Source organism: Mobula birostris, chromosome 4 (assembly GCF_030028105.1).
Source record: "Mobula birostris isolate sMobBir1 chromosome 4, sMobBir1.hap1, whole genome shotgun sequence".
Lineage (NCBI taxonomy): Eukaryota > Metazoa > Chordata > Chondrichthyes > Myliobatiformes > Myliobatidae > Mobula > Mobula birostris.
This window is the reverse complement of record NC_092373.1, coordinates 133,410,759-133,429,189: the sequence shown is the minus strand read 5'-3', so window position 1 is coordinate 133,429,189 and position 18,431 is coordinate 133,410,759. Positions and strand designations below refer to the sequence as shown.

At 38.1% G+C, this 18,431-nt stretch overlaps 1 protein-coding gene across 2 annotated transcripts in view; it reads left to right on the top strand.

Moving 5' to 3' along the window:
* Positions 1 to 18,431, top strand: part of lrba (LPS-responsive vesicle trafficking, beach and anchor containing) — an 803,145-nt gene that overhangs the window by 65,925 nt on the left and 718,789 nt on the right. For both annotated transcript variants that reach the window (XM_072256051.1, XM_072256050.1), the window contains exon 11: positions 17,588 to 17,696. In XM_072256051.1, the coding sequence (XP_072112152.1) occupies positions 17,588 to 17,696 (109 nt within the window). The remainder of the gene's footprint in view (positions 1 to 17,587; positions 17,697 to 18,431) is intronic.

The following is an 18,431-nucleotide window of genomic DNA, read 5'->3' as shown; positions in this document are numbered from 1 at the left end:
TGGGCTGTGAAACCACTTTAAAACTCTACTAAAGCCTGCTCAAGAGTTCAATCCCAAACCAGCAGATCTGCCTGTCAGCTGTTATTTTATTAGTATTCCAGTGAATTTCTCATTTACTTTTTAAAAAGATGTTCCCCAGTAAGTTCCAAGAAGACACAGAAATATATTAAGTTAAATTTCAAGAGAGTGTAGAACTGCGGCCCCAATAGTTCAATAAGCATAGGAATTTGAAGTGGTTGGGAAGCTTGGTAACTGGGAATCCAGCTGGCAGGAAGGGAGCTAATTCTTTCAGTTCATAATTACCCCACCAATTCTTTTGCAAGCCTTGAAACCCCTATTATCTCTGAATTTCTGGACTTTGTTTGCATGTGTGTGTAAATCTTTTAGACAAATTCTTTCGCTCTTCATTTGATTCCTGCTGGCCCAAGATCATTATTCCATTGTTCTTCCTTAAAGTATTTGCAGCACTTTCTTTTTGCTTTTTTGGTATCTGCTCAAGTGCATTTCTAGCCAAAAGATTGCCTCATATTGAGGTTTGTGCATATACAATATAGGGACACATGAACAGAAAGATGAAGTTATGTAATGGGTATCATAGATTTTTTCCCAAGGACTTTGTGAGTGGTTGAAAACACTTAGTTGGTTTATTATTGCACATATAATGAGACAGTGGAAAAACTTGTCTTGCATATTGTTCATACAGATCAAATAATTACACAATGCTTTGAGATAAACAAAGTAAAACAATAACAACACAGAATAAAGCAACAACTACAGAGAAAGTGTAGGGCAGTAGAGAATAAGGTGCAGGGTGATAATTAGGTAAATTGTGAAGTCAAGAACCCATCTCTAGGGCTTCCAGTTGGCAGCCACATGGAGGAGTTGCAGAGAACCGGCGCTTCGTCCTACTTTTTATTTCCACACTCCTCCTTCCCCCTTTTCTCATACCAAACTGTTGGACTTTTTGCCCTTCCCCCTGCCGGCGACTATGCTCGCTTCACAATGACCTCAGAGTACTAAATCTGGGAAAAAAGACGATTCAGCAGCTGGCTTGACAGTTGAGGCTATCTCCACGCTGCTATACCAACACCGTGAGGCGTTAGCGGCCGAATTTAAATCTATTATCAGTCTGCTGGAAACGAAACTTGACCAAATCCAATGCAAAGTGGAGGACCATGGCCAATGCCTACCCTCTCTCGAGCTCGCTACAGGCGACCTGAGCCAACACGTCAGTGAGCTGGAAAACACCTGCTCCAGCTTACATGAAAACAATATCAAGCTAATAGCTAAAGTTACTGACCTGGAAGGCCGGAGCAGACAGCAGAACCTACGCACCCTGGGCCTGCCAGAATCTATTGAAGGCGGACGTTGTATTGAATTTTTTTTCTCCAGTCTGCTTTGTGAGATCTTCGAGAAGGAGACGCCCTCATCCCCACCGGAGATTGATAAAGCCCACCGTTCACTAGCAACTAAACCAGTCCCAGGACAGAGACCACGCCCGGTCATTCTTCGCCTGCACTGCTACCAGATTAAACATCTCCTGGTTGGAGAGGCCCGGCGGATAGGGAAGCTAGAATATCGTGGCCAACAGATTCGGGTGTGGAGGACTACTCTCCTGAAGTTTTGAGACTGCGAGCCAAGTACAGAGAATTAATGATGGAGCTATACAACCAAGGACTCAGGGGTTCTCTACTATACCCTGAACGGCTCCGTGTCACAGTTCCCAGCGGTGACAAGAAGTGGCTATGCTGGGTAGACGAAGCACGGAAATGTATTGACAGCCTCCTCACTACACCGAATTCTTCATAAAAATACTTTTCTCCCATACCCTCTGCCAGGTAATGTTAGCAGTGCTTGGATAGCGAGGTCTGGTCTGTGTTGGCCGGGTTAGGTACTGACTACCATGATAGATGGACTGATATTTATTCAGACTGCTGTCTTGAGAGAGTATTTCCTTTTACCTTCAATTCAGTGAACTCTACAACCTTTTGGGACGAGCACTGGGTAAAGTCTGTTTATTTTTTATTTTTTTCTTCAAATATCAGTTTGTATTTCTGTTTTATGGTTCATTTTTCAGAGCCGTATTTAATAAACTTTGGGGGAATTGTTTTGTCTCTCACCAAGCACAATGTCAGTTTAGGAGTGTTGAATGCTTACTGGTACCTTTAAATATCAGTAATGGAGTTGAAGATGACGCTACGAGTGACAGGAAGCTGTACTGTTGGATGATTTGTGTTCTTAAGAGCTTTCTGCTGTGCTCTCTGGCAGCTGTCTTGTGGGTTGGGGGGGTGGGGGGAGGGTACTCCAATGCTGGTACTGTTTTAAGAACCCTTAGAAGTCCTTGTTATACAGGCTTTATTTCTGCCCTGTTTCTCTTTGCTTTACACTTTTGCCTCAGGGCTGATACCCGGAATCTTGACACCGCTTGTGCCTATCAACCTGTATCTCTCTTAAAGGAGAATGGTTAGTCCGTTAAATTTTGTAAGCTGGAACATCAAAGGGCTGAATCACCCTGTTAAAAGAAGGAAGGTGTTCTCACATCTCACTGTTTACTACAGCAATTGCATTTCTACAAGAAACATACATTTGCAGTTCTGACAATTCCCGTTTTATGTCATGATGGGTGGGGCAGCACTTCCACTCTACTTTCCAGGCTAGGGGCGAGGGGGGGGGTGGGCGTCTCAATTCTCATAAATCAAAATGTTCCCTTTGAGCTCCACAATACAATATCAGATACAAACGGCCATTTTGTCATTGTCTCAGGGAAATTATATAATACATTGGTAGTGTTGGCTAACATATATGCTCCTAACTCGGATGATGTGGACTTCTTTGAACATTTTTTTTCTGTGCTGCCTTATCTGAGTTCATACTCTCCCATACTAGGTGGAGACTTCAACTGTTGGTTAGATCAGTGCTGGATCAATCGTCTCCTATTCTCAGAGTACTAAGCAAACCTGCCTCATTAATTCAGTCCTTCCTCTCCAACTATGGCATCTCTGTATGGTACTTTCTCCACCCAAATAAGAGAGAATATTCATTCTTCTCACACGTCCATCACACCTTTTCTAGAATTGACTACTTTCTAATTGATAACCAGCTGATTCCATCGGTCCATTCCTGTGTTTATCAGAGTGCAGTGATATCAGACCACACTCCAGTTGTCCTGTCTATAATTCTTCCTGGCCTTTCTCAAATAAATAAGCATTGGTGTTTTAATTCAACCTTACTGTCAGAATATGATTTTGTAAAATTTGTGGAGGACCAGATAATCTTTTTCCTTAATACCAATATGTCACCTGAAGCCTCAAGCCTGGTTGTTTGGGATGCTTTGAAAGCATACCTCAGGGGTCAAATAATTTCCTACACTGAGAACATGAAAAGGAATACCCATAAAGAATGACTAGATCTGGCCAATCAAATTAAAGAAATAGACCAACAATATGCTCAAATTAAAAATCTGGAGCTGTACAAAAAAATCGAGTGGAACTTCAAACTAAGTTTCATCTTATTTCCACTCACCCAATTGAACGCCTACTTTTGAGGAGCAAGAGTGGTTCTATATCCATCTGGTAAATTTTTAGCCAACCAATTAAGGGGCCTCAAAGCCAAACAATAAATTACAAAAATTCAAATGGAAAATGGAAGCATCACCTCGAATCATTCTGAAATTAACGACACATTCAGGAATATTTACTCCCAACTTTACGCTTCTGAATCCCCAAATGATCACATTTCGGTTGAGAATTTTTTAAACAGCTTAAATATTCCCACACTTTCTCCTGATCTCAAAATGAGACTGCATGAGCCAATATCATTAGAAAAAATATCCTCAGCCGTCTCATTACAGCAGACTGGTAAATCTCCAGGACCTGTAGAATTCTTTAAATCATTTTCGTCACTGCTCTTACCTCAACTAACCTTGGTTCTATTTGATTCGTTTAAACAAGGTAAACAGCCAGCATCATTTAATGAGGCATGCATCATTCTAGCGAAGAGAGGCAAAGACCCAACAGAGTGCTCCTCATACAGGCCAGTCTCACTGTTAAATGTTGAAGTTAAAATCTTAGCTAAAGTTTTGGCCCGTAGACTGGAGAACATCCTACCCTCAGTTATTTCTGAAGACTAAACCGATTTTGTCAAAAACTGCCTCCTCTTTTTTAACATACACCATCTATTAAATATTTTATATTCCCCTTCAGTTGGGATCCCTGAATGTGTCATCTCCTTAGACGCAGAGAAAACATTTGACCATGTGGAATGGAATTACCTCTTTGCTGTTTTAGAAAAATTTGATTTTGTCCAAGTTTTATCATGTGGATTAAACTGTTACATTTGTGTCCCATTGCCTCTGTTTTGACCAACTCTCAGCAATTCCAACCTTTCAACCTCAAATGTGGAACCCGCCAAGGGTGCCCTTTAAGCCCTTTACTTTTCGATCTGGCCATAGAGCCACTGGCGATTGCGTTCCGCGGTTGTGCGGACCTGATGGAGATTTGGAGGGAGGGAGTTGAGCACAAAGTCTCTCTTTATGCTGTCGATCTTTTACTTTTTATGTCAAACCCGGTCACCTCCTTACCCCCCATGTTCTCACTCCTTAACAAATTTAGCCAGTTTTCAGGATACAAACTTAATTTACACAAGAGCGAACTTTTTCCAATAAATAGAGAAGCACAAGCACCAGAGTTCCATAACCTCCCTTTTAAGGAAGTGAATAATCAATTTACTTACCTCGGCGTCACAGTAACAAGGAAACATAACTGTCTTTTTGGAGAAAATTTCATTAATTTGTTAAATCATACAAAACAGAGCCTAGCACAGTTGTCACCCCTGTCCATGTCCCTGATGAGCCGAATTAATGTTGTCAAAATGAACATCCTTCCTAAATTCTTACACTTTTTTCAATCTATACCAACTTTCATTCCTGAAACCTTCTTTGACTCGCTAGGCTCAGTCATATCGTCCTACTTATGGAAGGGCAAGCGTCCCTGACTGAATAAAGTCCACCTTCAAAAATCTAAAAGTGTTGGGGGCATGGCTTTGCCCAATTTCCGCTTCTGTTACTGGGCAGCTAATATACGCTGTCTCATCTTTTGGTCTCATTTTTACAACCAATCTGACTGCCCAATATTGGTGGCAAAAGAGCTGAACTCTTTTAAGAGTTTCTCCATCTCCGCACTTCTTGGATCCACACTCCCTTTTCTTGTGCCTAAACCAATTGTTAATCCTGTTATAAAGCACACCCTGAGAGTATGGGCTCAGTTCAGAAAGTATAGTGGTCTCCATGGCTTCTCTCTTTCAAGTCCTATTCTATATAATCATCTCTTCCAGCCTTCTGTACATGATTCAACATTTCAAGACTGGTATAGAAAGAGCGTCAGGTGCCTTAAAGATCTTTTTATAGACAACTGCTTTGCATCATTTGAACAACTGTCTGCAAAGTTTAACTTACCCAACACTCATTTCTTGAGATATTTGCAAATTAGACATTTTATCAGCCCTTTGAAATCAAACTTCCCTGAGGCACCCGACACAAACATTGTTGATATGTTTCTCTGCATGTATCCATTGTGGGACCCTTTCTTGAATATCTTCAGAATTCCCAGCCAAACTAAAGGTCCATCCTGTCTTCCTTACCTTTGCACATAAATCCCTGACTTCCAGCGTTTCCCGGTAAAATTCTACATACCCAGACTTGTCTAATATCTACTATTTGCAACAAGTTAGCGGTCCTGAGGCGAGCCCCCCTTAACAAAATTAAAACTGCCTGGGAGCAAGATTTAAATTTCTCTCTGTCAGTTGATGTATGGAATTCAATTCTTGAGTTAGTTAACTCAACCTCTTTATGTGCCTGTCACTGCTTGTTGCAATTCAAGGTCATACACAGGGCCCATATGTCTAAAACTAACTTATCTCGCATTTACCCAGATGTTAATCCCTAATGCGACAAATGCAAAAGGGGCGAGGCTTCCCTTATTCACATGTACTGCACATGCTCTAGCTTGGAAAAATACTGGAAAGATGTTTTCCAAACTCTATCCCAAATACTTAATTACAATTTGGAACCTAACCCTTTGATTGCTCTTTTCGGCGCCTCTGGAGACAGGGACATGCATCTAAGTCCGACTAAACGTCGCACACTGTCTTTTGCCTCATGCTGCCCCGCCCATCCACGCTCAGTGGCTCAGGGACATTATGTCCAGTCTACACCTTGAGAAGATCCATTATTTAATTCTCAACTTGGACATAACGTTCCAAAAGGTGTGGGGACCCTTTCTTGAATATTTTCAGAATTCCCAGCCAAACTAAAGGTCCATCCTTTCTTCCTTTCCTCTGCACATAAATTCTTGACTTCCAGCATTTCCCAGTAAAATTCTACGGACCCAGACTTGTAAATATACAACAGTTTATGTATTAGGAAAATACACCTTCTCTATACCAATGCAGCTCTGTGGGGACAAAGGTTCTGTTTAACCCTTTTTGCTAATGCAATGATGACCTGGAGATGGGGATTGGGAGGAGTGGGTTGGGGCAGGGAGGCAACTGAAGCATGATTGTAATATGGGTGCATCTCTTTCATAGATGTGAATTGTACATTTGATACAGTTGTTATGAACTGCACAAACCTTTATACTATGCTCTCTTTATTTAAAAAACAATAAAAATATTTCAAATTGAGTCCATTTCTAGTCTTATGAAGTCTAATTTCTCTAAACGATTTAAATCTACACAAATATTGTTATAACAGATGGCTAGAAGCTGTCCTTGATCTGATGGTACATGCTTTTAGGCATTTTTATCTTCTGCCTGATGGAAAAGGAGAGAAGAAAGAATATTTGTGATGAATGGGGACTTGGATTATGTTGGTTGTTTTATTGAGGCAGTGAGTCCATGGAGTGGAGACTGGTTTCCATGACGCGCTGAGCTGTGACCACTGCTGTCTGCAGTTTCATAGAGTCATAGAGAAGTACAGTACAGAAATAGGCCCTTCAGCTCATCCAGTCCATGCCAAAACGATTTAAACCACCTACTCCCATTGACCTGCACCAGGACCATAGCGCTCCATACCCCTACTATCCATGTACCTGTGCAAACCTCTCTTAAATGTTTAAATTGAGCTGGCACACACCAGCACTTTCATGAACCTCTGAGTGAATAAGTTTCCCCTCATTTTCCTCTTAAACTTCATACCTTTCACTCTCTTTCAATATTTTTAATAGTTTCTACATAGAAGAATAGAGTACAAGAAGGTATATATAAAGGTTTAAAAAAAACCTACCAATTACATTATATCTATTCATAATAACAATCTCATTACCCTGTATTCATGTAGGTTAGTCAAAGTTATATTGAAATATACTAATTACAAAAAGAGTCTAACCCCTACCAAGACCGAAGCTGTTTATTAAGGAGCAAAAAGGTAAAATACCTCCTCGTACAATAAAAATTAATAATAGCCAACATCTAATTTAAACAGTGAATTGAGGGTTTTGAAAGTTTTGAAAGTAATTCAGAAAGGGTCCCCACAATGTTTGAAAGTCTTGACGAGATTCAGAAATTGAACAACGAATCTTCTCTAAATCTAAGCATGACATAACGTCGCGTAATCATTGAGCATGAGTAGGAGGAGAAACATCTTTCCATTTAAACAAAAGCGCCCTCCTAGCTATAAGAGAGCTAAAGGCCAATTTCAACTTGATATCTTGTCCTGTAACAATACCGAATAGATTAGGTAGTCAGAGGATTAGGCTTAAAATTGACTTTGGAAAGTAAAGAAAAAGTTTGAACAACTTCCTTCCAATATTTTTCAAGACATGGACAAGTCCAAAACATATGAATTAATGAAGCTTCTCCATTATTGCATCTATCACAATAGGGAGATATATCCGAATAAAAACGGGATAGCTTATCTTTAGACATATGGACTCTTATGTACCGCATTAAATTGCATGAAGGAACGGCGAGCACATAGCGATGAAGTATTAACCAGTTTAAAAATTTCATTCCAAGTTTCCTCAGATATTGATGTCTGTAAATCTTGTTCCCAGAGATTCTTAATTTTGTCTAAAGAAACATTCCTTGTCTCCAGTAACATACTATAATACCATAGATACTGAGCCATTATAAAAAGGTGTCAAATTAAAAATTACATCTGGTAAGTTCTTATCTGAGATAGGAAATGTGCATAATTGAGATCTTAGTCTCTGATTTGTAGATATCTTTTTTAAAAAAAAGTGTGTTTTGGGTAGGCTATATTTAGCTGACAATTGCTCAAATGAAAAAAAATTTTCTCCAACAAAGAGATCCCAAAAAACATTTAATACCCAACCTGTCCCATTCTTTAAAGACTAAATCAGTCATGGAGGGTTTAAAAAATTAGAATAAATGGGACTAGAAAGGGAAAATCTCAATAAACCAAAATGTTTCTAAATCGTATCCAATCCTCAGAGTATGTTTAACTATTAAATTATCAGTTAATTTACTTACAAATATAGGAAGTGAGGGTCTAAGAAGAGAAATAATAGAAAATTTATTAACAGAATCAGCTTCTAAAGAAACCCATACCGGACAGTCTACACGATTAATACAAACGTTTGTATAATATAGCCAAAATGTAAGATATTGTATATTAGCTGCCCGGTAATAAAACCTAAAATTAGGTAAGCTAAACCTCCAGACTTTTTAAGTTTTTGAAGATAAATTTTATTTAAATGAGGACATTTATTTTTCCATATATAGGAGGATAAAATAGATTCAAGAGAGTCAACAAAGGATTTAGGAATAAAAATGGGTAAAGCCTGAAAAAGATATATAAATTTAGGTAGAATGGTTCAATAAAGTAAGAAAGTTTTCTTTAAACAGGTGTTTGTAGTTCTTAGTGATTGTTACACCCAAATAAGTAAATTGATTCCTTACAATTTTAAAAGGGAGATTAGTATTAATTGATACCAAATGATTTAAAGGTCGGTTCAATTTATATCCTGAAAACTGGCCAAAACGGGAGAGTAAAGAAAGTACACAAGGTAACGAGGTCTCAGCATTAGAGATATAAAGCAATATATTGTCAGCGTAAAGTGAGATTTTGTGGGTGATACCTCTCCTTAAAATACTACAGATACCATTAGATTCTCGAAAAGCAATGGCAAGGGGTTCTAAAGCTAAATCAAAAAACAGAGGACTCAACGGACAGCCTTGTCTAGTTCCGTGGTGAAGTTTAAATGATTTGGAATTTTGAAAATTAGTAAGAGCCCGAACAGAAGGAGATAAATAAAGTAATTTAATCCATTGAATAAAATCTGGTCCAAAATTAAATTTTTGTAAGGTTTTAAATAAATAATTCCATTCAACCCGATCGAAGGCCTTCTCAGCATCTAAGGATATCACACATTCCAATATCTCCTGAGAAGGAGAATAAGTAACATTTAATACACGATTTATATTAAAATGGGAATATTGGTTTTTAATAAATCCAGTCTGATCATCAGAAATAATAGAAGATAAGATATTTTCAATCCTATGAACCAGAACTACATTAAGTAATGAAATTTGCTCTATATGAAGAGCATTCAGTTGGATCCTTGTTCTTTTTTAGGATAAGCAAAATATAAAGGCATCTGTTAGTTTTGCGAAACCATGGATCTGCGCCTGGAAAGTCTTCACTCTCCAGGCTGCAGGCCTGGGCAAGGTTGTATGGAAGACTGGCAGTTGCCCATACTGCCCACAACACCGATGTTGTCCAAGGGAAGGGCAAGGGCTGATGCAGCCTGGCACCAGTGTCGTTGCAGAGAACTGTGTGGTTAAGTGCCTTGCTTAAGGACACAACACGCTGCCTTGGCTGGGGCTTGAACTCACGACCTTCAGATTGCTAGTCGAATGCCTTAACCACTTGGCCATGTGCCCACACATAAGTGAAATAGAAGCTTCATAAAAAGATTGAGGCAAACTACCCAATTTTCAAAAAGGCTAAGTGTAACTGTGGTATAATTAATGAAGAAAAAGCCTTATAAAATTCTCCAGAAAATCCATCTGGAGCTGGAGCATTCCCCAAGTGTAATGAATGTATAGCCTCGGCGATTTCCTTATAAGAAATGGGTTGATCCATCTGTTTGCAATTATCTGCAGAAAGTGCAGGGATATTTAATTGATCTAGTATTATCTTTAGGGGAATCAGAACTATAAAGTTTAGAATAGAATTCTCTAAAGGTAACATTTATTTCAGAGTAATCAGTTGTCCTACCACCATTAGTTTTGCAAATTTCTTTGATTTGTCGTTTAACTACAGAAGCTTTTAATTGGTTGGCCAATACTTTGCTTGATTTATCTCCGTGAATGTAAAATTGAGTTTTATCGTTAAGAAGTTGAGTTTCATTTGGATATGTTAACAGAAGATCGTATTTAGTTTTAACTTCAACACGTCTTTTATATAAAACAGCGTCCAGAGCTATAGCATATTTTTGATCTAATTGTTTTAATTGATTGGCTAATTCAATTCTTTCTTTATTAGCTTTATTCTTAATACTCACAGCATAAAAAATAATTTGTCCTCTAATATAGGTCTTGAAAGTATCACATACAATAAGATTAGAAGTCCCTTCCTTTTTATTCTCTTCAAAAAACAAAATAATATACTTCTCTAAAAATTTTAAAAATTCCTTATCAGATAACAAAGTTGTATTAAAATGCCAAAATCTGTTGGTTTGAAGAATACCTGGGAGTTTTAAAGATAAAAATATAGGAGCATGATCTGAAACAGCAATCTCTTTATAGTCACAGGAATGAACTGATGAAATCATTTGACTATCGATTTAAAAAAAAAAATCAATCCTGGAATATGTGTGATGAACATGGTAAAAAAAAAAAAGCGGATACTCCCTATCTAAAGGATGTAAAAAATGCCAAATTTCAACTATACCACACTTCAATAAAAAGGATTGAATAAACAAAACTGAATTATTAAGGGATGCTGGTTTAGAAGATGATCGGTCTAAAATTGGGTCTAACCAACAGTTAAAATCTCCTCCCATCACCAAAGAATAAAGATTCAGATCTGGTAAAAATGAGAAAAAGCATCCAAAGAGTCCTGGGTCATCTACGTTTGGAGCATACACATTGGCGAATACTATTAATTTATTATCTAGTTTTCTTGAAACTATAGCAAAACGTTCATTAGTATCAGACACTGAATGTAACTGCATGTTGGACAAAGGAAAGTGTATTATATAAGAATCAACACTCTTCTAGATTTGACCTGAAAAGAGTGAAAACAAAGTCTATTCCAACGGCTAAAAAAACGTAGATTATCACATTTGCGTATGTGAGTTTCTTGTAAAAAAAAATAGAGACCTTAAATTTCTTAATTTAGGGGAAAATCTTATGTTTAACAGCGTGATTTAAACCCTTTCACGTTAAAACTGAGTAAATTAATAGTTTGGTCCATTTTTAATATTATTTAAAGGAAGGGTTAAAATGTAAGTTGAAAACACAAACCTTGAGAAATTGTAACCAAGCAACAAGTTGGCTAAAAATTCGAAAACAGCTTCTTGGAAAAACAAACATAACCCTGCCCACCTCCCAAAGAAAGAAAACAGACCAATAGAAAGTCGGCATCTACAAACTACAGACATCCCCCCCCCAAAAAAAAAAACCTGGTGATCGCTCCAATTAGTTTCAAGGTTATTTATCTTCCAATCTAGACTAAACAATACCCAAACAAGAGATTCAATTCTCATATATCAAAAATACAGCATTAAAAATACAAAAGGAAATTAGTTACAGAGGTTTATCAAAAGTAAAAGATACAATTATTCATACAGATAGACATTGAACATTAATCTTATATCTTCATGGAAAAACAGACTAAGCAATTAGCCTTCAAATATAAAAAATCTTTGTGCTTGAGCATTCAAATGAAACCATTCAAAGGATCCATCTTTAATGAGATTCTCAGTCAAACTGGGTAGCCAAGGGACGGGTTAAAACACTTGTTAAAAAAAATTCCAACAGAGTTTGTTTAAACTTAGCACATTCCTGCGTAACCTCGAGCGAATAATCTTCGAGAATCTTAATATTCCGCCCTATAACCAATGATGCCCCTTCAATGGGATTTGCGAATTAAAAGTTTCTCATTTAATCTTGTGTCTTCCTGTAAAGAGAAACTAAACAGTTAGCCTTCGGATTTTAAAAACTTGTGCTTCAACAGTTGAGTGGAACCATTCAAAATAACCGTTTTTAAGTGTGATCCTGAGTTGGGCTGGGTAGCGAAGAGAAGGCTTGAAACCCATATTAAAGAAGCTCGGACATAACTTCTTTGAATTTAACACGTTCCCGCATAAGCTCAGGAGAATAATCTTCAACAATTCTAATCTTGCGACCATTTTAGTCAATCATGCCTCTTCGATGAGAATCGTGAATTAAGAGTTCTTTTGTTTTAAATTCCTGAAAACAGATTATTACTGATCTTGGTCTCTGAGCATTAGGAGGTTTAAACACAGGAGATCTGTGATCTCAACCGATCATAGGTACTGATGTCAAAATCTCCGGAAATAATTCTTGCTAAAAGTTTGCAAAAAACTCCATAGGATGATTACCTTCGATTAATTCTCCGAGACCCAGAACCAGTAGGTTGTTCCTTCTACTTCTATCTTCTAGGTCGATAATCTTCTGTCTTAACTTTTCGTTGGACTTCGACTACTTTTCACAAATCTTCTGCAATTCATCCACTTCTGTTTCCAGAGCCAACAAATTTTCCTCATTATCTTTAATATGTTTATCGTGTTCATTATGAGTTTGTTGGACAGAGTCCAATTTACCATCTGTTTGTTTAAATTCAGTGTTGAATTGTTGAAACTTCTCAGAGGCTTCTCATGTATGACTTTGCAGCAAATCCATAATAGAATCCAAAGAGGCAGGAAAATCATCTGGCACTCCTTCCAGCCATAATGAAGGAATATCACACTTAAAAAAGAAGTTTCAAGATAGGTTGGAAATAGTAAGGTAATTAAAGTTGGAGCAATGGCAGATTGCTGTTACTCCATCAGCCACCACCAGGAAACCTCCACTCTTAACCCATGACCTCTGGTTCTAGTCCCAGCCAACCTCAGTGGAAAAGGCATGCTTGCATTTACCCTATCTATGCCCCTCATAATTTTATACACCTCTATCAAATTTCCTCAATATTTTTCATACCAAAGAATATATTCCTAACCTGTTCAATCTTTCCTTATAACTCAGGTCCTCCAGACCTGGCAACATTCTTGTAAATGTTCTCTGTACTTTTTCAACCTTGTTTACATCTTTCTTGTAGGTAGGTGACCAAAACTGCGTACACTAGTCCAAGTAAGGCCTCACCAATGTCTTTTACAACTTAAAGATATCATCCCAGCTCCTGTACTCAATACTTTGATTTTCGAAGGCCAATGTGCGAAAAGCACGATTCTTCTTTGCCTTGTCTGCTAGAGCAACTAAATGCCTTTTAGCCCTGATTTCTTTCTTAAGTGTTCTCTTGCATTTCTTAAACTTCATAAGCAGCTCATTTGTTCCTGCTTGCCTATACCTGCTATGCACCTCCTTTTTTTTCTCTTAACCAGGTCCTCAATATCTCTTGAAAACCTAAGTTCCCTACACTTGTTATCTTTACCTTTTATTCTGACAGGCACATACAAACATTTTGTACACTCAAAATTAATTTTTGAAGGCCTTCCACTTACCAAGTACACCATTGCCAGAAAACAGCCTGTCCCAATCCTAATTTGCCAGATCATTTCTGATATCATCAAAATTGTCCTTTCTTCAATTTAGAATCTCAACCTGCGGACCAGACCTATATTTTTGCATACTTACTTTGAAACTAATGGCATTGTGGGTATTGGAAGCAAAGTGTTCCCAAACACAAATTTCTGTTACCTGCCCTGTCTCATTCCCTAATAGCAGATCCAGTATCGCACACTCTCTCATTGGGACTTCTATGCACTGGTAAAGGAAACATTCTTGAATGCATTTGAGAAACACTTTCTCATCTAATCCTTTTACAGTATGGGATTCTCAGTATGTGGAAAGTTAATATAACAACTTTGTTTCTTGCAACAGTCTGCAATCACTTTAGAAATTAGTTCCTCTAAATACCTAGGACTATTGGGTGGTCTGTAATATAGCCCCATTAAACGTCATCATACCTTTCTTATTTCTCATTTCCACCCGTAAAGCCTCACTAGTCAAGTTCTCCAGTCTGTTCTGATGGAGCACCGCAGTGACATTTTCCTTGTGCTCTGTCATGTCTAAAAGAATGGAACCCCAGAATATTGATCTGTCTGTCCTGCCTCTCCTGCAACCAAGTCTCACAAATAGCTACACCATCATAATTCCAGGTGTTGATTCATGCCCTGAGCTCATCGGCCTTTCCTACGATATTTCTTGCATTGAAGAATACGCAGCTCAGGACTCTAGTTGCACCGTGCTCATCCTTTTGATTCCTGACTTTGAGGTCTAACCAGCATCTGTCTCCACTACCTCTCCATTAACTGTTCTAGCACTCTGGTTCCCATCCCCCTGCAACTCTGGGTTGAACCTTACCATGCTGCGTTAACAAACCTTCCCGCTAGGATTTTAGTCCCCCCTCCAGTTCAGGTGCAAACCTTCCCTGAAAGAGAACAAAATGATGCAAAAATCTTATGCCCTCCCTCCTACACCAACTCCTTAGCCGCATGTTAAACTATAATCTTCCTAGTTCTGACTTCACTAGCATGTGGCATGAGTAGCAATCTGGAGTTCACAACCCTGGAGGTCCTGCCCTTTAACTTGGCACTTAACTCCCTGAACTCCCAATGTAGATCCTTGTCACTCATCTTACCCATGTCATTGGTACCAACGTGGACCACAGCCTTCTAGCTCTTCACCCTTACACTTCAGAACACAGGACTCGATCTGAGATGTCCTGGACCCTGGCACCTGGGAGGCAACATTCCATCTGGGAATCCCATTCTCGCCCACAGAACTTCCGGTCTGTTCTCCTAACTAATGAATCTCCTGTCTCCACAGTGCGCTCTTCCCCTCTGCTTCCCTTCTGAATCACAGAGGCAGACTCAGTGCCAGACACCCAACTGCCGTGACTTTCCTCTGTTGGGTCATCTCTCTCCCTCTGCCCCCTCCCCCAAACAGTACCCAAAGTGGTATACCTGTTTTTGAGGCAGATAACCATAGGCGTACTCTGAACTTGCTCCTCAATCCCTTTCCCCTTCCTGACTGTCACCTGGTTTCCTGTGTCTTGCACCTTGGTTTACATTTTCTTGTGGTCACATGCAGAATAACTGCCATACCAAGCCGTGCTGCATCCAGATGGGATATTTTCTATAGTGCATTGATAAAAGGTGGTAAGGGTCAAAGGAGACATGCCAAATTACTTCAGTCTCCTGAGGATGTAGAGGCATCGAAGACCTTTCTTGGCTGTGATGTCTGCGTGGTTTGACCAGGACGTTCTATTGGTGATGTTCTCTGCTTGGAAGCTGAAGCTCTCAACTCTCAACCTCAACGCTTTTAAGACTGGTTATGTGCACTGCTTCCTTCCTGAAGCCAATAACCAGTTCTTTTGCTTGGCTGACATTGAGGGAAAGGTTATTATCATGACACAATGTTGCTGTTGTGAATTTGATTGTAACCCAACTTTCTTTAGATGGTGACTTCCCACATTCTGGATCATTATACATTTTCATGCTGACAGTATTTAGATTGAGAGTATTAGTGACCAGTTATAAAAAAAAGGTAATGCTGATCTGCTGGCAGCATGGTATAAAAAAAATTAAAGTATGCAGTAACTCATTAAACCTTGTGGTAAAAGGCAAATAACTTGGTCATTTAGCAGAAAAATATTTTGGAACTTACTGCTATTTGCATGCTACTGATGTGACAAAGTTTGATCGTGCCTTTTTTAGATTGACCAATGCTAGTTTGCTTTCTAACGTCACCCAGTATGAAGGTTAATGCAGTATGCTTCTGCACCCCTTTACAAAGCCACAACTGTGCTCATCAAACAGTTGATAAATCTTTGATCGTATTCTATTGTACATTTTTGGCTTTGGCAAGCTGTCAAGGGCTTCTGAATGCCCTATGCATGCAAAAACATGTAAAAAAAAATTTCAAAACTATTGAAAAATCAGTAAGAATTAGTTTTAAAGTGATCAAATATAAAAATAAAACAATTTGTATCCATTTACTTGGTCCAGATGTTTATCAATTTCAACATGTTTTAAGTTTGGTTAAATTTACATTTTTTTAATCTATTTAAATAATGCACATCTTTTCCTTTGCATTGATATGAATGGATTTTTTTCCCAGCACCAAATTTTACTCAAGAAAAATTCAGCAGGCAGATTTTCCAGCATATTTGAAGGAAAATTTACGGGCAGGTGGCACTCATGGAAATCATGAGAACTTTAACTTTAGAGCACATTGGCAGAACCCCAATTAGAGTCCCCAGCAAGTCTGGGTCCTCTGCATATGTTGTACAGATAGAAGGACGAATTCTTGCAGTTGGGTACAGCACTCGAGGCAGTTCCCACCAAACTCTGGCCATGTGTTCATAATGTCTTTAAAAATTGATTGCAGATTTATCAAATACATGAAAACAATCTGGAACTTGAAAATGCAATGTTTTCTACATTTCCTGAAGAAAGAAGCAGAAATAAATAAGTAATCTAGAGAACATATCATATACACTTTTTTAATGTTCTTGTATTTTCACGTACCAATGCAAATAAGTGGATTCTGGTCATTGAGCCATTGGTTAGTTGGGGCAGCTGCTTGATTGGGCCAAAAATATACAGGTCCTGATGTGTCCCAAGTAACCAGAATCCACTGCACGTTGTAGTGACTTGTGTGGATTTTAAAATTGTGCACAGGTCCCAATTTTTAGTGTTTTTCTTAACCTTTCTGCTGTTGACTTCTGCTTAAAGTAAATAATTGGATTATCTAGAATGTGCCAGGCTTTTATAGGTACTGGTTAAATAAATATGCTGATTAATCCCATGTTTGTTTGGTAGCTCCCCTAGGTCAGTCCAGAGATTCCCCAGTGTTTTCTTTACTTGGCCTGGAAACTGTCTCTTGGCATTGTCCCACTGAATTGCTGGCTAGCCAAGTACCTGAGAACCAAGCCTTCACCAGCCAAGTTACTTGACAAAGTCAAGGATAGCTCAATTGTTTGATTTTGTCTATCGTGAGATGGACATTCTGCCACATTGCTCCTTGTAATTCTGCATGAAGTGGATAATTGATTTTTCTGTATTGGGCCCATAAATTGTACATGTTCTCAAGGCTTTTCCTTCTAGTCATCATCTAGTTAGGATCTTCAGACACAATGTAACTTGATGGTTACTTATTATTTCCAGATAGTTTGGAGATATTCAACAACCTGCGGTTTTGGTTGGGGTCTAATATTTTGGTGTATAGGAAGCTTTATGTGAAGGATGTTTAAAAGCACATATAAGATAATGCTGATATTTGCAGTTAAAGTAAATGCTGAGTGCCAAACTAAATTGTTTTGTAAAATTCTCCTTGTTTACGTGTAAAATACTGAAATGTTAATATTTTTAAATTTCAGTTGCACATTGCTGGCATTTATAATGGAGTTGCTGAAGAATTCAGTGGCTATGCAAGAACAAATTCTCTCTTGCAAGGGTTTCCTTGTCATTGGCTATACCCTTGAAAAGGTAAATATTACGATAGTTTAGCTTGAGTGTACTTCCTTAAAGCATCCAGGTGAATGAATTTAAAATGAGCTAAGCTGAACCAAGTGAGTCATATTAAGCAAAGTACATTAAAATTCAAGTTATACCAAATTAGTGTTTTAATTTAACACTATATTTAGCATTTGCAAAGTCTATATTTTAAATTGTAGGATGGCTTCATTGAAAACGAAGCCTGAATGGCTAGTCTACATGACCCAATGCCTACCTTTCTGGTACTTGCTAATTATGGCTTCATAATAAGGAAACTGGTAAATTTGTATTGAGAAAATATTTCAAAAGTTGAATTTCAGATTGTTATTTTGCATATGCTTGTTGTATCTGGAAAAAATCATTACTTGCCATAGACAAAATGAACTATTTTGTTAGATATAAACTTTGTATTGTCAAGGTATGTATCTGTTATATACTACTTTGAGATTCATTTTATTTTAGGATTCAGCAGCTAAAGAGTAAAATGCTCATAAGAAAATAAAATATTTTTGAGTAATATCAAAGCAAACAGTTTCTATGGGTATAGAGACAGGAAGAAGAAAGCTAGGTAGTTATGGTATATTGTTATATTACTAACAGGGAACAAAGAATTGATAGATACATTTTTTTTGCACCAGTCCTCACCATGGAGGATACTACAATGATACCAAAGATAATGTGGACTAATTAAAAGCAGGAAGGAACTTGTTTTAAAAAATCTTAATT